We start from the raw sequence: 24863 nt of genomic DNA on the forward strand, positions 1-24863 counted from the left end.
GACACAGTGCTAAGGGGTCTGAGTACTGTCACCTACAGGGACTGACTGGTAGCCACAGGAGATGCTTGTATCCAGTCTGTTGTTTGTATGCTTGTTTTCAGCTCTCCTCATATAACATTCACATCAGTTTTACTGGATTTCAGTGAATTATATAGAAATGTACTATTTGCATTTAAATAACGCACTATTTGGTACTGATATCTATTACACTATCAACCTTTGCAGCGTGTATATTTCCTACTAAAATGTTTTAAGCAAACTGATGATTCATCAGATGGCTACACAAATGTCATCCTGGTGCATTAGTCAGCTTTTGAAAGGGCCATTAAAACATGGCATGGCAATCAATATTGCAATTTCCCTGTTTGAGAACAACATGTCTATCACCCAGCACAAGGTGAAATTAAAAGCTTAATGTGCATTGCAATCACAACATAAAGCAAACTCGACATGCAAACTGTCAGTGTCATTCAAATGTAATCTAGGGTTAAGGTATCCATGTCAGATATTTCCAAATACACCTTCAATGTTACACAAACATTTCCTTTAACATTGAAGCAGCAGTCTAGGAATTGAAAGAAAAACCAAACTGTCCCTTATTATGATAACAATAAAACTTGATGGCATCAATAGCACAGAGAAGGCCTAGGCATGTAGGCCTACAACATTTTATGGTTTCCTGTTTACAGGTCAATACCAGGCCAGGCTACTTCTACTACTACTACACAATTCAAAACACCCATGGTCAGTTCACTGCCCTTACCAGAACGGCATAATTACATTATACTTGTAGACCTGGGGTGAAAATGTCCAAGCCCCGAAAATGAAATTGGAGTTAAGAAAGAGAATTTCTAAACCCATAGAAAGCAGAAGATGTCCAAACCCGCCTTCGCTCACAGCGCTTGCGTAGGACTGGATGATATTTTGACGTACAACCGCTGGGTGGTGCAAAACATAACGCTCTCATTGGTCAACCTTTTACACGTTACGCCTTTATCGCTCAGTTGGTTGAGGGTTTTCCCCACATCTAAACGGATCCAGCCCTCTTGAAGCAAAAGGACTGAGCTTTGTACGGTTGGGTAAGTATTATGGCTTATAGTCTTTTACGAGTTTTAAATATCGCATCAAGGATAGGAAAGTTGAATATTATTCAAATTTCAGACAGAAAGAAACGTTAGTTTCTAAAATGTTGCAGGATAGGCATCTTTGGGTATCTTAGGATACGTCAGCTAACATTGGCTAGAATGATTAACCGACGATGCGTTAGCTGTTTGCATCAGCATTAGAGATGGCTGGACAATCTGCAGGACTATGATGGATTTTCTTAGCCACTCCAACAAAGCTCACGGTATTTGGTTGCTGCAAACTGTTTTAATTTACTTACATATATAAAAGTACCGTCGACCTAGTTAAATATCAGTCAGTGAATCATGCCTTTGGTGTATAACTCTAAAAGCAATCAGTTGGCCTGTCTGTCGCTCTGTTCGGGAGGTTAGCTAGCTAACGTCGGTGTTAAGCTAGGATAGCTATCATAGCTAGATAACGTAACCGAACGTGATTGGGTTGAACATTTTTTGATTTTATGGACGCAAAATGTACTGTCATTCTGACGGCAATCTTGACATGTTGGTGTTAGTTTAGACTGACGCCTCTATGGTAACCACATTCAGTTAAGCAACCAGCCAGCTGACGTTATACAAGATATGGTACGTTGGACTACGATTTATGAACGCAGTGTAGCCATAATTTGTCTAGATACATAGTGTCTCGAGGATGGAGTAAGTTATTGCGAGCCTGTCCTTAAGGTAGCTTGCTAGTTTCGCCTAATCCGTGCTTAATTGTGAACTCGTGGTTTAATTAGGATGGGCTCCTTAATTCAGTAGTTAACGCTAGCTGCCGCAGCTAAACAACGTTAGCTAGAGATGTCATCCTACTCATATTTTTTTTTCTTATCGGTCACTGACCGTTTTCAAGAAGCCCATTGTTTATGTCTTACAGCATCGTTATTATTTTCATTTACACTATTATAATGTGTAACGTCAATTGCTTCTGCGTCTATTGCATCGGATGTGTCAGCCAGGGTCCAAGCATTAACTCTTCATGATAACGTTAGCTTACGTGAGTTAGTCGAAAGCAGTACAGCCCACAAAGGTTGTAGATTATTGTAATGTAAGTTACGTGTTTCACAGACCTTGACTGCAATTATGTTTTCTTTACAGACACTCCAAGCATCTCAAGTCACACTCACGCCTTTCATGACAGCAAGCGCTAGCTAGCAACCACTTCTCTGGTTTGTGACACTCATTTGCACGCGTTCCCGTCATTCGCTTTGGACTTGTCAAAGCAGACTCGAAGACTCTAAAGGAGTAAGCCACTAAGGTAGCAACTTAGTTGAAAGCCATTCAACGATGGATAGGACGGAGCTGATTCAGAAGGCCAAACTGGCTGAGCAGGCAGAGCGCTACGACGACATGGCTGCATCCATGAAAGAGGTGACGGAGCTAGGAGTGGAACTGTCGAACGAGGAAAGAAATCTGCTTTCTGTCGCTTACAAGAACGTCGTCGGCGCGCGGAGATCGGCCTGGAGGGTAATTTCCAGCATCGAACAGAAGACCGAGGGCAACGAGAAGAAGCTACAGATGGTGAAGGAATACCGCGAGAAGGTGGAAACTGAGTTGAGAGATATTTGTAATGATGTGCTGGTAAGTAGTCGTCGCAACCCCCCCATTTTAGTTTTCAGAACTCTGTCTAGTGTTGAAATGCAGTTGCTGTTGGCTAGATGTTCTGTTGTGGTGTTATAGCTGCCGGAGCTGAGTAGTATATCTACACAGGGATTTGAACACAAATGAAGAGGGTCACAACCGGTTGTAAGTACGATTATAGGTCCTGTGAAATACACGGAAAATCAAACAAAGGAAATAGTCGTAGGACATGAGCAAAGGATGGAACAAACGAATTGCCGATTAAATGTAGAGGGAGGTGCTTAGCAGTAGATCACATAAGTGCTGTAGTCGGTAGCCTACTTCATACAACTGTAGGTCATGTGGGAGTGGTTGTCAGCAGAGTTGCTGAGGTGTTCCATTCAGGACTTTGACATTGCAGTGCTACTGGGCGTGATGCTTATCTGAAACCTGTGGAAGAGCTGCTGCCTCTATTGATTTTCCTCTCAGTGAGTGACGCAGTGGAATTACCAGCCCCCTTAACTGCTCTATCAATAACCTGCTGCAGCCAGGAAAACTACATTTCCCTTAACCTCTCTGGAAGAAGCTGGTGGCATCGCCTTTCCCTTCTGAGGAGGAAGATGTCGCGAAGTAGCTGATGAGACTCTACTCTCAGAGCCTGTGTGGTTCAACTTTGGATAACCTCTGAAAGCACACAATGACTGATAATAGAAAGGTGCATGGCACTGAAGCTAACGCGACTCTTGGCTGTTTAAATGCCATGTTTAATGAAGCTGAAGAAGCTGAGGGGCCCCACAGGGCGAGAGGACGAGAAGATTCGGTCAGCCGCCGCTCGTCTCCGAGGCAACGTTTTAATGAGTCACCCGTTGTTAATAGAACATGCTTAGTACCTAGGTGCTGCTTCCAAAATTCAGGATGTTTTGGGTGACTAACCCTGTATCTCTCCTGATGACGGAAAGCTTAGTGTCCCACTGTGTGATTTGCTTTGGTATTTGATGGAAGTCAGTGGGCTGCAAGAAACTGCTGTGTTGTGTTCTGAAGTCACACTCTCTTCTGTGGAGTCCCTGATCAGAAGATTACAGGTTTGATTGGTTACCAGCCTTGTTTACTGCAGGTTGCACCTTAACCAGTATGTAGGCTAACTAACACCTCTCCATATTATGTGACCTGACATGCACCCCCTATTGTCCACTCGCACACAAATATACTGTAATTCAGATATTGGAAGATGTATTGACAGGCTGTATAGATTGATCTTTCATGAATAGTATTGCACTCTAGTCTTTGGAGCCATCAGCTGTAGATTTCTTGTTGTGATCCTTGAATGAAGGTGTTTTCCATTGAAGCACACATCATGGCCGTTTAATGACGTGATCTATAATGCACAGCCACATGTTGGCAAGAACACTGCTGGAAATGGGTTGCTTCCTCACTTAAGCCCTACTTACAGCTGCTGCTGTGTGTGTGTCAAGATGGGGGAGGGTAGACCCACAGTCCTGATATCCTGTGTGTGTGTGTGTGTGTGTGTGCGCGCGCCTGTGTCTAAGACCGATATAGGGCATCTCGTTAGTCTCTTTCTCCTCATTCAGTATAGTCTAACTGGTGTTCAGCTGTGTTAGGATGGAGTACGTTTTGGCTGACCGATGACAAGCTAGCTAGAACTGACCAACAGACTGTCACATCATGCAAAGTGTTTGTGTTATGATGTTAAACAGACTAAATAGGCTAGATCCAACACTTGGTGATTTGTGTGTGGTTAAAAAAACCCATCTGTAAGCTTGACATGCTTTGGGAAGTTTGCATTGTAGTCTTAGTTCATTGCACTGTAACATAGCTGTGAGATGTAAAATTACAAACAGTGGTTTACGGCAATGTTAGAGGAAGGGTTTGGAATGCAATATATCAGATCAGGTGGCTAAATATGAGGCAGAGATAATTGATCTGTGAAGTGGCAACATGGCATTAAGTATCTTAGTACACCCCAGAAATGATCCAATAAAAGTCAAACCACCATTACTCTGAAAACTGGCACCCTCACATCATGCAAGGCAGGCGGCCCTCCTTTTGGACGAGACTCAATACTCCTATTGCTTGAGGTGCTGGTTTTGTGTGGCTCGTTTCTTCATGGTCGCTCATCCCTTTATGCTTTAGGAGAACTGGAATGTCACTCTGGGTTCGATTTCCCGCAGAGATGACTAGCGCTCCTGACAACGCTCCACACTTGTACACAGGGGAATCTCAGCTGCCATCTTGTGAGTTATTCCAGTACCTCAGAATAGCCCTCAGTTTCACCAAGTGGGCCAAATTTTGCACTCCACTTCCCAGTGTGCATTTCTGCTGTCTCAGACCACGCCCCCTACAGGCTGTCTGCAGCACTGTAGCCTATACACATAGGATGACCTAAAGGAGATCTTTGTTGTGTAACGAGGTTTTATACCTGCACATTTTTAACAGCTATTTCATAACTGCTGCAAATGTGTTCTCATCTAATGTACTGTATTGCACGGTACTGATGTCTTGTAATGGTCAACCTTCCAAAGGACTGAATGGGAGAGGTGAAACAGTAGTTGAGAAGTGTTGTGTACCAAATCCCTATTGGATAAAGCCAGACTGCTTGGAGAATAAATCACCAGACTGCTTGGAGAATAAAATCACTTTAGGATAGTATTATCAAACATCGAACTTTAATCTTTAATCTAAGCGATAGGCTAATATGTGATTCACTTTCAAGATGTTGGTGGTCAGCAAGTATACAGAAAATATGCTGTGAAAGCCAAGTAAACAAAACATGGAAAAACGTTTAAAAAAACATGCAATATACTTAATCAAGATAGCAATATTCAATATCTCAAAAAAAGCACCATCGCATCATGGCTCAATTGTCAGTACATGGTGGTGCATTTTTGATTTTCTGTTCCTTCTCAGCAGAAAGTCTGTGTGGGTGTTGGTGGCACAACTAAATGAACACACTGATTTCCACACTGAATCATATGGTCTGCCAAGGTCCTGGTCCTGGTGACTGTGATTGCACTTGTTAGAATACATTTCCCACAATACATTTGAAATGTAGTACATTCTGCAAAAATGTGCTATCTGTCTTCACCCTCAGTGATAAGTATCAAATCTGACTCTGAAGAAACCCCATCAATTGTCCACGAAGTGGGTTGAAAACTGCCAAATTTCTCAGCGAAATGCCTTTAGCCTGCTTGGGTTTGTGCGTGTTCGAGTGTGAACTTGAGGGCAGGATAAGACATGAATGACCGTGACCTGCATGAGCGCATGTGTGTTGCGTGGACCAAGAGTGAAAGAGCAGGTTGGGCTTTTGCGTCAGTGCTGCCCCTGGCAAGTGGGAACGGCCGTCACCTCCCTGCCCCAAGTTGCTAATCGGCATTAGCGGCAGAGGGCATGCGATCACACTGGCACTCACAGGATGTGCTCCCACACACACACACACACACACACACACACACACACACACACGTACTCACACACGGTCATCTGGGTTCAGTGCAGTACAACCGCGGAGCTCAGATTAAACTGGTGATGTCATCCCTCGCCCTCTCTCTCTCGTCTGTCACCCGCTCATATGGCAGCTCTTTCTTTTCCATCTCATCCTATCCTCCCTGCAGTTTATCTTCAGATATCCAGTTTGGTAGGACTTCATGATATTTAAGGCTCCTAAATAAACACGCTGGGTTACAGCTGAACAGTGTAGTGTAGGTTGGCAGCTGCAGGCTGCAGAAAAGTAGGTTAGACAGTGCAGGCAGGCTCTTGTCCCTCTGCAGCATAATTTCCACACCATCCTCTAAAAATGTGCCATGTAGTTACATTATCTTAGACTTGCCCCCACTGCGTTTGAATTTACTCATGGTGTGTTGTCATGGTATCCAAAAAAGGCACCCAGCGCAATGGGTGTTATTCCAACATGACATGTGATCCAGACAGACAGAGATTTGGAGAGGCGAGACCTTAAAACAACCTCTGGTCAAATCCTCGTTTTGTGTTACTATGGTTTGATGGAGGAGAGGAGATTAATGAGTGTGTGCTCAGCTCAAGTGAGGATGCAGAATGATGCACACTTCTGCTTTCTGGAATGGCTCAGGAAATGTGTTGATGGCGAGGTACAAACTGTCTGTTTCCCCTTTTCTCTTACAGGAGCTTTTGACCAAATTTTTGATTGAGAAATCCACAAATCCTGAGAGCAAAGTCTTCTATTTGAAGATGAAGGGAGACTACTACAGATATCTTGCTGAAGTTGCCACAGGAGATAACAGGAAGGGTGAGTTTACGCTCACAATCTAATGCTTGTTGTGCTACTTTAATCCATCATATATGAATATATATTTCGCATCTTATTTCTTTTACCATTTTCGTTTGAAATATTTGTTCTTGCATACTCAAAATAATATCAAGCTGTCTTCACACTGAGTAAGGAGTGTTTCTGACTCCCGAAGTGTCCTTCTAATAGCCCTCCTGGTTATTTTTCTGCATGTGTGAAGATGAATGTCTGGTTTCTGTCATTTCCTGTTTGTAATATACCGTACCTCATGTAATGTATTAACAGAAGATCTGTGATACTTTGTTGCAAAGCTGGTCATATTTGATCTCCATATCTGTAAATAAGTAACTTGTGACTCAAGTCTCAACATTGCCCTGTGGAAACCCTGGCTATATCCGCCCATCATAGAGGGGACTCCCCAAAGACTGCCCCACATCTTTAAAGTGACCTGTTCCTGCAGACACTCCCTCCCAAGCTATAATGGGAAACCTGTACTGTGTGTGTAATCTCTAAGTTTAAAGGCACACCCTGCCGTGTCTCTGTTTGTCCCCGCAGAGACGATAACCAACTCGCAGGGATCCTACCAGGACGCTTTTGACATCAGCAAGGGCGAGATGCAGCCCACACACCCCATCCGTCTGGGCCTGGCCCTCAACTTCTCCGTGTTCTACTACGAGATCCTCAATTCCCCAGAGCAAGCCTGCTCCCTGGCTAAGCAGGTGGGTGTCCCCGCTGAACGCAGGCCAAGTAGTTCAACAAAATGTTGGTACTCTGAGATTCTTCGGAATGAAGAGTGCGTTACAAATAAAATTAATTGTTATTATTAGTTGTTTTTTTTGGGTGAAGTAGTTTAGTGAGGTTAGTGTTTGCAGCTTTGGCTGTTGTAATGGAAGTGCTGGGATAGTTGTTAGAAATACTATTCTGGCGGCGATCACAAAAATAAATAACCTGTGATTTGAATTTCATTGTGACCGTTGCGCTGCATCAAGAAAATGTTCAAATTAAAATGTTCAGCATGGTCCGGATGTTTTAACCAATCGATACATTCTTATAAAGACTGGCATCCATCCCTTTCAATTATTTTGTGTGGCACATCGGAGCCTGGGGATGAACAAAGCCTGGCAAAGCCTGGTCTAACATGCATACAGAAGCTTTAAAATGTGACTAATGGGAGAATTATTCAGAGAAGTACAGTATGTGCTTTTCCATAGCTAAGTCTGGTTGAATATTGTATTTTCAGTTGCTTGAAATTGCCCTCATAGTGTATGTGTTCCAAACTGGCCCAAGCACACAAAGCCAATTAACCAGTGCTTATTCAGCTATGCAATCACATCACCCTTTTCTGATGTTGCTGAATAAAACCCTTTGAAAACAGTTGTGTTTCTATTCTAGCATAGGGAGTACGTCACGGCCCTAAGCCTACAGGCTTTTTCCATTTTCCTACGAACAATAACTTTGTTTGTGTGTTTGTTTGTTTTTCTGACACTCCTGGGTCCTCTGACTTGCCTGGCAAATGTTTCTTTGCAGGCATTTGATGAAGCCATCGCTGAGCTGGATACGCTGAATGAAGATTCCTACAAAGACAGCACACTCATCATGCAGCTACTGAGAGACAACCTCACAGTGAGTCCTCTGTTCTTCACCTTCTCTACTGGCTTAATGTTCTAGCGGAAATAAGGGACCCACACTATTTTCCCACAAACTATCTGGAATTAGGTTCAGGATAGGCATAGATTTCTTATACGGCTGAGTAGATGCTTATGCCTACACCACAACCAAATACTCACTTGGACTTCACAGCTTGGAGTTACGTTAAGTTTTGCCACTACAGGTGCCTTAGCGTGTACTCTAGCCCCACTACAGGTGTCTTAGCGTGTACTCTAGCCCCATTACAGGTGCCTTAGCGTGTACTCTAGCCCCACTACAGGTGCCTTAGCGTGTTATCTAGCAACTTCAAAAGATGCTGTGGTTGACTTGCCCCTCATAGCATCTTCCTCTAACTTCTTTAAAGAGACTAAGATTCACACACAGCTTTTTGTGACACTGGAAAGTGAGAAATACAAAATACACAAATACATCAGAAACGACTGATTTCTAATACAACGTCTGCATCACTCAATCACCCTTTAATTGCACTGCATACAGTCACTGTATTCTACTCAGTATACTAGCAACCTGGCTCACACATCTTTATATTGACTTGAGAGATTCCCCTCTAACAAGCAAACATAACATAACACTTGTGGTGTTAAAACAAGGTTGTATGCCTGTGAAAGTGTTAGGACTCAGTGTTAGGCCTCAGTGGGCCCATTCAGATGTAGTAACATTCAGGAAACTGAAGTAATCGTGGAGCCTGAGACTCCTGCAGCGGAGAAAATCCAACATGTTTGAGATTATCCGTCAGGTTGTTGAGTCAGAAGATGCATTATCACAGCATGGGGCTAAGTCTGTCCAAGTTTCCAGGGCCATTTGTGGCCGTCGTGGCTCAGTGCAACCAATTAAAATGCTCACTCGTTAAATTGTTTATTAAAGCAATGCTTTAAGATCCATGCTGATATCAGTTGAACAGTGCCATTAGGAGCTAGGGGGGTTTGGCGAAATAGTAGTTAATGTCAGGGTGTGATTGTGGGTTGATGACGAATTGGTGAAAGTTAGCGCTTTGGTGTGTAGAAAGTTGAATACTTGTTAAATAGTTTTCAGTACTTTGGATACATTGGAGCTATGAAAGTGTTTATGAACACATCTTTTGGTTGACTAATTTCCCCTGTGGATTGAACCCCCCCCCCACCCCCCCAGTCTCGTTCTGTTAATACGTGTCGACTCTAGTAAATGGCTCAAAATGTGTTTGTGACATGGTTTTAGAAGCTACCTGAATTTGTACTTTTATGTAATTACTTGTATTTGTTTGCTTGATCCATGTTTATGTTATGTGTTTTTTTTTTTTTTCAATTGTATTTGTTCATTGTTGTCCTCTTCCTGGTTAATATGCCTCCCTTTCTCTAGTTATGGACCTCTGACAACGCGGCTGACGAAGGTGAGGCCGGTGAGGCCGGAGAGGCAGGAGACGCAGGAGAGGCAGGAGAGGCAGCAGGAGACGGAGCCGATAACTAGGAGAACAAAACACCTCCACTAAAACCAGGAAAAAGAAGAAAAAAATAAACTTTTTACACATTCATCCCTTCATTCCTCGTTTCACTTAGGAATATTCTATCCATGGATACCCATAATTGAAGATGTGTTGGTGTGTGCTTGTGAGCATGCACAGTGCCTAGAAAAAGCAATCACCCCCCTTTTGAAAGTTTTCAACGTTCACTCAACAAAAAAAAAGTCTTTCTTGTCGAAGTGAAAACAGATCTCTGCAAAGTGATCTAAATGAATTACAAATATATTAAAAGGTTTGTTATTTTGGAAGTAATTACACCCTTTAATGAGTCACGTAAATTATGACTGGTTCAGCCAATTGGTTTTCGAAGTTATACAATTCAATAACCTCCTATTATATCACTTGTGTGCAGTCAATGTACTTCAAGGATTGTAGTATAAATACACCTGCATCTGGAAGGGCCAGCCACTGGTGAATTAGTATACTTGCAAAAAGACAAAAGAATGCGCCAAGCAACTTTGCAAAAAGGTTTTTGAAATGTGCAAGTTGGGGGAAAGAGACAAGAAAATGTCACTGAATATCTCTGTGAAGTACATTTAAATCCATTATGAGGAAATGGAAGGAATATGACCCAGCCGTAAATCTGTTTAGAACCGAAGCTCCTCAAAAAACTGCGTGGCTGTGCAAGAACTAGACTAGTGAGGGAAGCCACCAAGACAACTAGGATTTCTCTAATTGACTTACAAGCTTCTGTTGGGTGAGACTGGGCATAGAACCACTGCTGCCCTGGCTCTTTACCAGTCACAGCTTTATGAGTAGCCAAGAGAAAGCCACTGTTGGGGGAAAACGATCCTATGAAATCTTGACTAGTTTGCCAGAAGGGCATGTGGGAGATTCTGAAGTCAGGTGCAAGAAGGTTTTATGATCTGACGGAGTTACAGTTCGGTCTTGTAAAACAATAAAAGGCGAAAACTTTCAAGGGGGGGTGAATGCTTTCCATAGGCAATGTATGTGCATATTTGTGTGTATATGGAATTATTTTGTATGTTTTCCACCACTTGGCTTTTGTTATGATTATAAAACCTGAGTTAAATTGATATCTCCATTCCTTGAATTGTGTTTGCCCTGGCCCTCTTTATGTGCGGTCTTTGCTATAGAAAAGTATTATTAGATTTATGTAACGAAGATAATGACTCCATTTGATTTGAGGGCAGCAGGATGTGTGTGCATCATTTGAAATACCAATTGTTAAATGCAAGGTTGTGGCAGTCAATGGTGTGATATTGTAATTTGCCAACTTTTGTCCAGTCTTTCCATCGTCTTTTGAACTGTTGTTACATCAGGAGCTGAGACAAAGGTCTTCATAACTGTTATTGACCATTCATGCATCGGGTTTGAAACACTTGAGAAGCCTCTGTTCTTTGTGAGCTATAGTCTAACACAGTAGCAAGTCGCCAAGCCTTTCTCCGCCAAGCCAACATTCTTCATCCGCAGTAACAAGGTGCGTCCTTGAGGGACACAAGCACTCCTTTTGAGTAATGTTCACATCAATGTGTTTACATTGTCGCATGACTTAATAGAATTACATGATATGGTGGCGTTATATGCAGACCAAACTAAGATTAAATTAAACATATTTATATGACCTCATGCATGCTGGGTTTCAGTGTACACTGGAATGGGATCCAATTCTGCAATCACGAAATTCCCACTTTGGACTTAGTACTTTTCATCGCAGGTTTGTGCACTTGTACAAGGGTGTCTGGGTTGTCCAGTGCTTTGTCTATAGAGATTTGGACCACTATTGTGTATTTGCAAATCATTGATTGTAGTCCTTTTAAAGCCTTGTGGAAACGTAAATGCCCTACGCAAGTTATGTAACATACATAAAGATGACATTTTGTAAACCATGTCTTTGAAACACTTGTCATTTTTGGGTGGGTGGTCATGGAATTGTGCAAATGTCAATGGTGAGCTACTTACTAAGGGATCCAATAGCATAGGCTATAAATGGTCCCTCATTATAAGGTGTGATGACAGTTCAATATGTCTGTTGTCTCATCAGACTATCTTGGTTTAATTTATCACCTCAGCAAATAAATCTAGCGCAAATATCTGAAGGGTGAAATGGGTACAGGGCAACTATTAAAAATAGATGAACGAAGTACGAGGATTCGTTATGTACATACCCTCCTGTTTTAGGCGAGTTTACACTTATGTAAGCTTTGGTCACTCTGTCTGGCCCGATTTAAACAGCCAGAAAATTGGCTCAGCCTGCAAAAATACTTCTCACCCAGCACTATTGTGAGACACACTCGCCATAATGTTCTGAGATAAGATTATACAAACAGTTCATTTCCTATGAAGGGGGTTGGGTGCTCAAACTGACGCATGCCTAAACAGATTTTTTTTTTTTTAAAGTAGAGTAGTACTTCCGGGTGTGCAGTCGCTCGCGTCTGGGCTGACAACTTTGCCTGCATTTTCCCTAAGTTAATTCTTAAATTATTTATCAGCGAGGATTAATACATGCCAACAAAGCGTGTTTAATATATAATGTAGTTGGTTTCATTCTTCAAGTTCATTCATTGTTTTTTTTTTGCAAAACGTCGGCCCATGAGCGAACGAACTTTTTAGTTTGTATCAGGACGTCCAGATGTTGATGTTGATTGAAGCAGGCTGGTAATCCTGTGGACATCACGTAACAACTGCTCGGGATAAGCAAGCTGGGTACAAACATTATTCCGCAGCGCAAGCTTGGCCGCCATGGGTGTTTTTGTTTTTGTTGTATGTTATTTACTCTTTATGGGAGTGACTGCTCGAGGTGATGTTGAGGACCATGAACTAGGTGAGTTTGGATTAGCCGCTACGAAGTTGTTTTCATTGATTGTGAGCTAAATTACTCTAGTAACCCAGCCTATATTTAGATGATTTTGACATGATCAAGTAAGTTTACAGCTTTGCTTTATTCTATTTAATTATTTTTAACCTAAGAATGTACATCACATGGCTGGTAAAGTTGGACTTTTAACCTGTTGCTGTTATAGCAAACAGCTGCTGCTTTTTTTGTAACATTTAGCGTGTGGTCCTCCCCATCGCGTGTGCAATAGCTACTTCTTCACTGAAGAATAGACAAGAGATCTCAGTCAAATGTAGAACAGTGACTGTCCTTGACCACCTGTGTCACCTCCCCAGGCACCCTTAGTTCCCTGCTGTCCGACTTTGAGGTTCTGTCCATGTCTAGCCTCAAGCAACACTCGGTCCGAAAGCGAGATGTCCAGATGCACACCCATATGGAGAGGTTGCTCAGTTTCACGGCTTTGCAAAGGTTTGTCTTTTTGACCTAAATTTGAAAGCGAATTGGGCCAAGGACAGACAAAAGAAAAAAATCATCACTCAACCTTGGAGTGATGTCAAACACTCTAAGTTTTCTATGGATTTGTATCAGTCTCACTTGAGCAGACTGTAGCCTACTACTTCATTTTATTTTCCACCTTCATGATTCTATTTGGTGCAACACCATTTATTGTTTTTCCCTGTCTGCTTTTGTATTTAGGCACTTCAGGCTTTATCTGACAAGCAACACGGAGCTGTTTACTGCTGACTTCAGGGCTGTGGTTATGGATGAGAATGGGAATGAAGAACTTATCGAAGTGCAGAGACAGAACTTCTTCACCGGGCATGTAATCGGTGAATATCATACCTGTTCTATTTCTCTACAGCTATCTGCTGATTGTGAAAGCCTTCAAGCATGGTTCTTTAGGCTCGGCAAGTATTAACTCAGTAGGCAGTATGACCGTATAGACATTTTTGTGAACATGGGTCTATGGAAATCGTCTTGAGGTTGACTTGGTGACATTGTCTTTTGCTCCAACAAACTAAAAGAGAAGATGACCAGTTAACGTGTCTCTTACTCTTTTTTTTATACTTATTTTGACTTGTGACCACTGATCATTATGTCTGAATAAGAAGCAATTCAACAGAATATGCCTCAGTATACACAAGCCAACATTATATGTGTTACCACTTTCTGTAAATGGTGTTGTTTGCTTCATGCGTTAAATTAAGTACCTACTTCTCCAAAGGGGAGGAACACTCTCGAGTCCAGGCTCACATCGATGACAACGACTTCTCTGCCCATATCCTCACCCATGATGCCGAGTACAACATAGAGGTATGTCACCTATGTCAGCTTAGCCTCTTATTTAGTCTCTCAGGTTGACCTTCAGTAGACTTAGTGAACAGAAATGACATTGTTGTTGAAATTCCAACAAAATGTCAACAACAGTCAGGCCACTGATAAGATGCAAGAGAAATATATGCTGAGGATCAGATTAATGCCTATTATTAATATTGGATGCTAAGTGTGAAGAATAATTACAGGGCTCGACCATTTTGCAATTTGGGAAGGGTTGACACACTTCTTTTCATGGTCAGCTTGGTTTATTTTATGGCTATTATTTGTGCAGTTTTGGTCATGTTTCTGAATTAAAGTCATTTGATTCAGTGGTTGGGAAGACATGATAATACAATTTTAAAGTGAGAATTGTGGCCATGTTGTTGGAATTTTAAATACATCTATGAGTACATTGAAAGTCTCTCTCTCTTTATATATATATATACAGTATACAGCCGCGGAAAAAATTAAGAGACCACTTCAAAATTATCAGTTTCTCTGGTTTTACTATTTATTGGTATGTGTTAAAGTAAAATGTACATTTTAGTTTTATTCTATAACCTACTGGCAACATTCCTACCAAATTTCAAATAAAAATATTGTCATTTAGATCATTTATTTGCAGAAAAATGACAATTGGTCAAAATAGCAAAATTGATGCAGTGTCTTCAGATCTCGAATAATGCAAAGAAAACAAGCTCATTTTCATTTTTAAACTACACAATACTAATGCTTACACTTAGGAAGAGTTCAGAAATCAATATTTGGTGGAATAACCTTGATTTAAAATCACAACTTTCATGTGTCTTGGCATGCTCTCCACCAGTCTTTCACATTGCCGTTGGGAGACTTTATGCTACTCCTGGCGCAAGAATTCAAGCAGCTCGGCTTCTTTTCATGGCTTGTGACCATCCATCTTCCTCTTGATCACATTTCAGAGGTTTTTTTATGGGATTCAGGTCTCGAAATTGGGCTGGCCATGACAGGGTCCTGATCTGGTGGTACTCCATCCACACCTTTACTGGCCTGGCTGTGTGGCATGGAGCATTGCCCTGCTGGAAAAAACACTTCTCAGAGTTGGGGAACATTGTCAGAGCAAAAGGAAGCAAGTTTTTCTTCCGGGACAACGTTGTACTTTGCCTGGCTGAGGTTTGTAAAAGACCATAAGGATTGAAAAAGCGGACTGGAGGTTCTTCTAAGTTCGTCTTCTCTGATGAGTCCGATTTCACAGTAGGTGCAAGACTCTCTGGCTTGTAGGCCTCTCCAGGTCTCCGTCTAACCATCAGACGACCATGTGTTGGGCAAAGCTGAAAATTGGACTCATCAGAGAAGACGAACTAGAAGACCCTCCAGTCCGCTTTTTTCAATCCTTATGGTCTTTTACAAACCTCAGCCAGGCAAAGTACAACGTTGTCCCGGAAGAAAAACTTGCTTCCTTTAGCTCTGACAATGTTCCCCAACTCTGAGAAATGTTTTTTCCAGCAGGGCAATGCTCCATGCCACACAGCCAGGCCAGTAAAGGTGTGGATGGAGTACCACCAGATCAGGACCCTGTCATGGCCAGCCCAATTTCGAGACCTGAATCCCATCAAAAACCTCTGAAATGTGATCAAGAGGAAGATGGATGGTCACAAGCCATGATAAGAAGCCGAGCTGCTTGAATTCTTGCGCCAGGAGTAGCATAAAGTCACCCAACGGCAATGTGAAAGACTGGTGGAGAGCATGCCAAGACACATGAAAGTTGTGATTTTAAATCAAGGTTTTTCCACCAAATATTGATTTCTGAACTCTTCCTAAGTGTAAGCATTAGTATTGTGTAGTTTAAAAATGAATATGAGCTTGTTTTCTTTGCATTATTCGAGATCTGAAGACACTGCATCTTTTTTGCTATTTTGACCAATTGTCATTTTTCTGCAAATAAATGATCTAAATGACAATATTTTTATTTGAAATTTGGTAGGAATGTTGCCAGTAGGTTATAGAATAAAACAAAAATGTACATTTTACTTTTACACATACCAATAAATAGTAAAACCAGAGAAACTGATAATTTTGAAGTGGTCTCTTAATTTTTTCCGCGGCTGTAGATCAGCAATTTTGTGTTTATTGGGCAGTGAATGAGTGTTTAAACAGTCTGCTACTAGCTGCTAGTGTTTAAGAGTCATATACAACCTGTGGTTAGGCCTTGTTTGGTTTGGGGTAGTCCTAAAAATAATCAATATTATCAGTTAATAGGGCAAGTATTGCTTTGTGTGCCATCACATTGACATACTCAGGGGTTCAAATGTTGCCATTCCCAATCCGTATGTGACTTCCTCTTTTATTTCCCCCTTGCCTAAATGGCCTGTCACTGGTGTGGATACTATAAAATAATGCAAAGTGTGGAATGGAGAAGTGAAAGAAAAAGCTATCGGATTTCGTCAGATGCTGTATTAAAGAAAGACTGTTTCCTTGACGCCTAGTTCCTTTCTCTGTCCTCCCTCCCTGTTCTTTTTCCATCCTTTCACTGATTTCTGCTTTCTTTCATCCACTCTTTCATCCTCCTTTTCATCCACTCTTTCATCCACTCTTTCATTCACTCTTTCATCCACTCTTTCATCCACTCTTTCATCCACTCTTTCAACCACTCTTTCATCCGCTCATCCACGACTGTGTTGTCCCCTCCTTGACCCCCTCTCCCCCTTCAGCCCCTGTGGAGGTTCACTGCAGCGCCCGCTGATGACCGGCTGCTGGTCTACCGCTCGGAGGACATCCGCAACATTAGCCGGCTTGCCAATTCCAAAGTATGTGGCTACGTCAGCGGCAGCTCCCGCGACCTCCTTCCAGAGGGAGTACAGCTTCCCCACAGCAATGCAGCTGTAGAAGAGGAGGGTGAGAGACTGGCCATGAATCTAAATCTGCAGCCGATGGACAGAAGGAGTTTTCCAGCAGACTGTATTTAGTTTGGGCAAAATTGCAGTATGCATGATTTAGCAGGGAAAAGCACAGATGAATGTTGCAGGGTCAGGGATTTTGATAATGCAGTCCTATGGCACACAGTCGTACTTGCTAATGCCCCACCATTTTCTTATTAGCTGTTGTATGGTGAGTTAAGCTTGGCACCAACACTCCCTAAAGTTGCTAAACCACCACACTGTTTGATACTGTCTCAGAACACATTAGAAAAACACGGCAGGTGCATGACCACAACGTGAACACCTGTCCTCTTCTGCTGGTGGCCGACCACCGCTTCTTCAAGCACATGGGGCGGGGAGAGGAGAGCACCACCCTCAACTACCTGGTGAGAACAAGCTGACAGAAGGACACACAAGGCTGTCTTGTTCACAAATTGCACAATTAGGACTAATCATGTCACCTGAAATGAAAGTATAGACCTGATTAAAAAATGCCGGGATTATGACTTCTCCTGTGTTCTCTGTTCAGATTGAACTGATCGACCGTGTTGATGACATCTATAGGAACACATCTTGGGATGAGGAGTTCAAAGGTTATGGTGTTCAAATCCAACAGGTGAGGAGGACGGCTCAACCTTGGGCTTTGGCGTGCAAAACTAGATTTTAGATGAACACCTCTTCCTGTCAATATCTTCAATGTACCTTAATGTACCTCCACATCTATCATGCAAATGCTATGCTAATAATTCTCACTGTTGAGGTCCCTTTCATAACTGCTACTTACCTTCGGCCTTTACACACACACACACACACACACATCTTAGATCATTATCAACAAACAGCCGACCCCGGTAGCGGCGGGTGAATTCCACTTCAACATGGAAGGAAGTCCGGTGAAGGGCAAAGACGTGTGGGATGTGAAGAAACTCCTGGAGGTGAGTGTTGGGTGGAGGTTGAGGTTGTCAAATACATTTATAATCTTAAGTGTCCTTTACGTTTCTGTGAGGGAAAATGAGTGGAGAGAAGTTTGAACCTTGCGGATAGATCAACTATTCTAGAGCTCCAAGCGTTTTGACTGACCCAGTAGGTCCTTGTCATGCAACATTGTTGTATCACTGCTGTATTTAAAAATCGGGGCTCCAATAATCATCTCTCATCCTCTTTTATTTCTCTCTTGTTGTCTCACTCCAGCAATTCAGCAGAGACATTGCTGACAATGCGTCCCAGGTCTGTCTGGCACATCTCTTCACTTACCAGGACTTTGACGAGGGCACCCTGGGACTGGCATACGTGGCCCCCTCCAAACAGGGCTTTCCTGGGGGCTTGTGCTCTGAGAGTGAGCCCCCCTTTCTAACTTCTCACTTCGTGTCACTAATACACTTCCAGGAACTGCAACTGAATCCTGGATGTTTGTATTTGACTTGGATGGTTATATGTAGGATTGTTTGTGTCAGTGATACACTGAATCCTGGATGTTTGTATTTGACTTGGATGGTTATATGTAGGATTGTCCTTACTGCTATTTAATGTGCTGTTGGTAAGGTGTCAATTAAGAGATGATGTTAATGCTCATTAATATTTCCTGGAGTTTACATGATGCTATTTCATGTGACATGACGTTACTTTTTTTTATTCAGGAAGGCATTTCTGGCCTTGTGTTAAATCTTGTCTGTTATGCTTATGTTAACATTTTTTTTTTTATTGTATTGTATTATTATAGTTAGTTTCTTATATGTAGGCACTCTGAGATTCCTTTGAATGAAAAGTGCGTTAAAAATAAAATTAATTATTATTATTATTATGATTATTATTAATTGACTTAACTAAACAAGCCTCATGTGTTTTCAGAGTGCACTCCCTCATTAAGTGACCAGAAAGCCATATACCTCAACACTGGGCTGACTAGCACAAAGAACTATGGGAAAACTATACTGACGAAGGTAAGTTCATGAAATTCTTTCCGTACGTCTATGCTTCCACCGAGTCTGTAAACAGATGAGAGAAGCCACGTCTCGGCCGTAATGCATTTGATTACTCATTCGACTTGTTTACTCTAAACATTCCTCTCCCTCCTGCTTGCCTGAAGGAGGCTGACCTCGTCACCACTCACGAGCTGGGGCATAACTTTGGCGCGGTGCACGACCCAGACGACGTTCCATACTGCGCACCCCGTGATGACCAGGGAGGGAAATACGTCATGTACCCCATCGCTGTCAGCGGGGACCACTCCAACAACAAGGTGCTTCCCCCTGACGGCCAATGAATCCATCAGAAGCACTGCCAGCTGAATGTCGTATTTATATGCAGTCGTTAAGCAGATGTGTTTGTCCAAGTTTAATGTAGTCCAATTGGGGCATTAAGGGCTTCTGCTGGCCAATACCCTTGGAACTGGGCAACTAGGCTAGGCTTGGTTATATGCAGTGGTGTAGTGGTCCCTGGAGAAGTGGGTATACTCTTAATTGTTTTAAGCAGCCCATACAGCACAGGATAAACGCCCTGTTTTGAGAAGTGGGTATACTCAATGCTGACTGAAAAATAAGTGGGTATACTCCGTATACCTGCGTATATCCTGGACAACACCACTGGTTATATGAGGTTGAGGATGTTGGTGTCTTTAATGAATATTCTGCCTGTCCACAGCTCTTCTCCAACTGTAGCAAGATGTCCATCCTGAAACGACTCAGGGCAAAGGCGCCCTCTTGCTTTCGTGTGCGGAACAGCAGCGTGTGTGGTAACTCGCGCGTAGAGGATGGAGAGGAGTGTGACCCCGGACTTCTGCACCTCAGCAATGACCCCTGTTGCACTGCTAACTGCAAACTCCGGCCTGGGAAACAGTGCAGGTACTCTCAGCTTTGGTTTGCAATGATGCATGGAGTGCTTCACAGACACCACCATGTGGGACATTCCATTATTGTACTCACTCTCACTCTCTTTCTTTCTTTCCTTCTTTCTTTCTTTCTTTCGTTCTTTCTTTCTATCTTTCTATTTCTTTCTTTCTTTCTATCTTTCTCTCTATAACTCTCTCTTTCTGTTGCTCTCTCTGTCTGTCTCTCTTTCTTTCTTTCTTTCTCTCTGTAACCCTCTCTCTCTCTCTCTCTCTCTTCCTCTCTCCCCCTCAGTGACCGTAACAGTGCCTGCTGTAAAGACTGCGTGTACGAGAGAAAGGGGAAGGCCTGTCAGGAGCCCATCAATGCCACCTGTAAGGGGATGTCTTACTGCACAGGTAAGAGCCTCTCACCTCGCCCCGCAGACACAAACAGCATCTAGTCAATTCCAGGTTCAATATGTACTCGTGCCATTCTCACCCTCCAATCTACAGCTGGGGTGTAGCCCTGACCCTGGCACTTGTAGTGTGCTCACACACAATGTGGTTTGCCGGTAAGATGGATTAATACCATCAGTCGGTGCAGTATCATAACCGATAACTTGTCTGATTACTTTGGATTGGGCCCTCTAAGGCACCCAGTGCAACATTAGGGCATCAAAATGGAAATATTCTGGATAAGACAATCTTTATGATATTGACATGTACTTCACCATATTAGCACATTTGCATCATTATTTGATACTTTGGGAGTTAAAAAGAGCGCTGAAACTAGCCGCAAGAGCGTAGCCCTTTATTTATTGGTGCCACTAATAAATAAAGCAGGATTCCAGTCAATGGAAAAATGGCCTCTCCCCACCGGCGATTGTTGTTGTTTACGATTTTCTATCAGTTGTCACCACACAACGACGTCTCATCTTTGCTCCTTGAATGTCGATATGTAATGGAGTTATTGAAACTTACTACGTGTAAAAAAGACTAGAAATTGAATGTTTATTTTTCGAGTCTCAAGCCTATAAAGTTGCACTGGGTGCCTTTTAAGGGAACGACAGTGAGTGCCCTCCTCCAGAGAATGCTCCAGACGAGACGGTGTGCGTGGACAACGGCCAGTGTCTGAGCGGAGACTGCATCCCCTTCTGTGTGGCCTTCGCCAAGCTGGAGCCCTGTGCCTGCAATGGTATGCCTCTCCGACGATGACATTAGCTCATGACTGGGAGGAATCCTTAAATTGGTTTTTCCTATCATTTTGCGGTTATTTAATAGACCTCAAGAACAACACTCTTTTGTATTAAAGCCCACACACTTATCGTTATCATTAAGCTGCTATTGTAGGGTCAGATCTCATCCACTGACCTTTACTTAGTAATTCAGCTCTGTATCAATGTGATTCACTGTCTCCACCGCTTCCTTCCACTCTGTCAGCGACAAAGAGCTCCTGTAAGGTGTGCTGCCGGAATAAGAATGGGGTGTGCACCCCCTACCGCGATCAGAAGAGCCAGTTCCTGTTTCTGCGCAAAGGCAAACCCTGCACCGTGGGCTTCTGCGACGGGAACGTGAGTGACTTAGCTGCACTGGATTACACGTGTGAAATCTGGTCTGGTTTTCCTCACTGATAAACTGAGAGACGATGTTTGCCAAACGCCTTTCCTCAGAAGACGAACTTGCCAGGTCTTACAGCATTTCAAAGGGGGAGGCTGTTAGGGAAGGTATTTTGTGCGTGTTATTTGAAATGTTGTTGTTTGTTGTTTGTTGTTTTCCAGGGGAAATGCATGAAGCAGGTGCAGGATGTCATTGAGAGACTGTGGGATTTCATCGAAAAATTGGACATCAACACATTTGGTAGGTTTTGTGTTTAAATGGAAAGACTCACATTCAGGCCTACTTGTTCAATGTTTTAACTTTTTACTAATTCAAATCTGGTAATGATGACTAAAAAGAAAATCACCTTTAAGTGAATAAGCTTAATCTCACGATAATAAAATGAGAAAAATCCAGATTTTGATTTAAGGTGTCGTGGTATTTTTAATGCCATCCATTTCATGTACCCTAACGAGGTTTCCGAGGGATTTCTTTTGCCTCTCTCCACCTTCTTCGTTGTGCGTGGGGGCAAAATAAACTTAGGTCCTCTTCCAAGCAAGTTTGGAACAGTTCCAGTTGATTTTGAACTTTTTAACAAGAATGGGAGCATTCAGAGAATGCAAACCTCCGCCTTGTGACCTTGACCTTTGACCTTGACATCTGAAACTATAATCAATTATTGCTATTATATTAACCAATCTCCCCACAAAGTTTGATGGAAATCGGTCCATGCGTTTCTGCGTAATCCTGCTGACAAACAAACAAACAAACAAACAAACAAACAAACATACAGGGGCGAAAACATAACCTCCTTGGCGGAGGTAATAATTGCCTTAATGGTAGATATGGGCATTTTAGGGTGAGTAGCTATTTTTACTAGTTCACGAAGGTCAGCACACCTTTCCCTTTTGATTTGTGTGTTCTCGTATCTTTCTTATGTGGAAAACGAATTGGGGAATTTGGCCACTGTCTCGCTTCATATACCACAGTAAAAATGGAAGTCATGGATTACTGCTTGGAAGTTTCTGAACACTCTTGATCAACTTAAAAAGTCAAATATAAATGTTAGACTTTTGTTTATAAGAAACTCTAGGGGTGCCGATAATGGTTTTATAATAATTATTTGTTGATGAGGTATTTTTTTCTCAGTATAAATTGACTTAAAAGGTTGAATTTTCCCCATTTTTTCAGTCAGAGACTACGCTTATCTTTACCAATTGTGGAGGGGACTGTACGTCTACCGTAGTATCATGTAACAGTCTCATAACAGACTATTCCTTTTTTCTGTCTGTAGGGAAGTTCCTGGCAGACAACATCGTGGGTTCAGTGATCGCTTTCTCCCTGCTCATCTGGATCCCTCTCAGTATTCTGGTGCACTGTGTGGTGAGTCCAGAACATCAGAACCAGAACCTTCTCATGTACACATCTGTGACCGGTTACAGTGAGCTCATTCCAGGACTTAAAATACATTGTAATATTTATTCACTGAGACCAAACATTAGTTTGTAATTAGATTGATTAGTTAAATAGTACCTACCATCATGAAATAGTACTTACCATCACAGTTCATGTATCACAAGCTCTTGGCCTAAGCTCTGATCTGTGTGTTGTTTCACTTCCAGGACCGGAAACTAGACCAGCAGTATGAGCTGAAGACCAAGTCTCTGTTTTACCCCAGTGTAAGTGCCAAGTCTGTCTTTTCCCCCAGTGTAAAAATCACTCTGCACCTTGAAATGACTCATTGGACCAAGGATTTGAGCAAACATACTATAAGGTCAATGGGCAGTGGGTGTTCAGCTGGTCCTTATACATCTCTGTTCTCTCTCTGTCTTTTCTATCAGAATGCTGAGATTCTGAGCAGTCTGGATTCAGCCTCCTTGCGCATCTTCAAGCCTCCTCCCACCTTCCTGTCTGCCCCCCCCCGCTTCCAGGCCTCAGGGCCCCTGCAGACCAGCACCCCCCCGACCCTGAACCCGGCCCCCGTCCTGGGCCCATTTATCCCCGCGCCCGAGACCCCCCGCATGGCCACCATACAGGAGGACCCCAGCTACGACTCGCCGCTGGATGAGCAGGTCCTGGAGGAAGACTTCTCCTCTGGAAGCACGGCGGCGCGCTCCTTCGAGGACCTGACCGGGAGCTCTCCCGCCAGTGCTGTGCGCAGCGACAAATCCAAATCATTCCGGCTGCAGAGACAAGCACGCCTGAACAGCAAAGAGACAGTGTGCTAACAGGAGAGAGAGACAGAAAGAGGGAGCGACGGAGAGAAAGAGGGAGAGAGAAAGAGAGGTAGAGAGGAACAGCTGAGCTCCAGACTCAAAAGTACAAGTTAACTGCAACAGCCACAAGTAGAGACAGAGACAGCGACAGCTTAACTCTTAATAAGGTACATATTGTAGTGGAACAAGCGGGACTTGTGTCATAATGACGTTAGGGCTTAATACATACATCTGCTTAACAGTATACTTTGCCAGTCAGGCAATTCCAGCAGAATAGACATTTCATTTGTACCTAAATTGGAAACAGAGACTCATTTGGAATCATCCCACTCCCATATTGGAGATTATGTATTTACGTACTTTGAATTTTGAAACGTCATTTTGAAAATGCTGGTATTGCCAAATAGACTGTCTTGTAAAGCCACTCTGCTAAAGAAGGCCTTCAAGCACTGAGAAATGACATAGTATGAAAAATAACTGAGGGAATTTTATATTTTTTATATATATTTGTTTAAGACTGAACAATGGTTAAATGCTGTGTGTGAATTGCTGCTGCATTGAGTAGGTTGACTTTTGCTTTAACTCCAAAGCCATCCCAAGAGATGAAAAAACCCAGAAGCTGCTCTACATAGGGCTTTTTTAAACCGGTTTACAAGGACAGGTTCCATGGAATATCACTGGTTGCTCATTCTTAAAATAATATTGTGTTCACTGTCCCTACAATCCTGAACTTCTCCAAGTTGGACACAATGGTTACTGTGTCCTTTGTACTAGTAACAGTTAAGGTACTTTTGTTGTTCATTTTCATCTTAATATATCTAAAGTTATTTCAGCTTCGTCCAAAAATGATGGGTGTCTCTGTAGATATCAGTTCAAGCAGAGCCAAATAACCTTTATCCAATTGATTCAATATTCCAGTTGGTTTCAGTGCAGTTTGCCTCATCATGACAATGAAGGTGACATCAACCTGTATACGGTAATGTTTGTTAAATGTGGAGATGCTAGAACCCTGATACAGTTTCCTTTGATACGGTTTCTGAAGATATAGTTTCCTTTGATACAGTTTCTAAAGATATAGTTTCCTTTGAAACGGTTTCTGAAGATATACAGGTTC

General features: G+C 42.5%; 2 protein-coding genes across 2 annotated transcripts; both read left to right on the forward strand.

The window, feature by feature from the left end:
* Positions 1–1014: 1014 nt before the first annotated feature.
* ywhaqa (tyrosine 3-monooxygenase/tryptophan 5-monooxygenase activation protein, theta polypeptide a) lies at positions 1015–11973 on the forward strand. The gene is made up of 6 exons (XM_080832507.1): positions 1015–1079; positions 2220–2702; positions 6837–6960; positions 7516–7679; positions 8488–8583; positions 9964–11973. Exons 2-6 carry the CDS (start codon positions 2409–2411, stop codon positions 10069–10071), a joined length of 786 nt encoding a protein of 261 aa, XP_080688633.1. The 5' UTR covers positions 1015–1079; positions 2220–2408; the 3' UTR covers positions 10072–11973.
* Positions 11974–12826: 853 nt separating this feature from the next.
* On the forward strand, positions 12827–24174 carry adam17b (ADAM metallopeptidase domain 17b; the record flags this gene model as incomplete). Its single annotated transcript, XM_080833010.1, has 19 exons — positions 12827–12908; positions 13256–13388; positions 13617–13750; positions 14146–14234; positions 16925–17108; positions 17390–17517; positions 17661–17747; positions 17956–18066; positions 18323–18467; positions 18980–19071; positions 19218–19370; positions 19772–19971; positions 20251–20354; positions 20998–21132; positions 21378–21508; positions 21716–21794; positions 22828–22916; positions 23156–23212; positions 23375–24174. 19 exons carry the CDS (start codon positions 12827–12829, stop codon positions 23759–23761), a joined length of 2520 nt encoding a protein of 839 aa, XP_080689136.1. The 3' UTR covers positions 23762–24174.
* Positions 24175–24863: the final 689 nt, after the last annotated feature.

The sequence above is a fragment of the Sprattus sprattus genome (genome assembly GCF_963457725.1).
Source record: "Sprattus sprattus genome assembly, chromosome: 2".
Taxonomy (NCBI): Eukaryota; Metazoa; Chordata; class Actinopteri; order Clupeiformes; family Clupeidae; genus Sprattus; species Sprattus sprattus.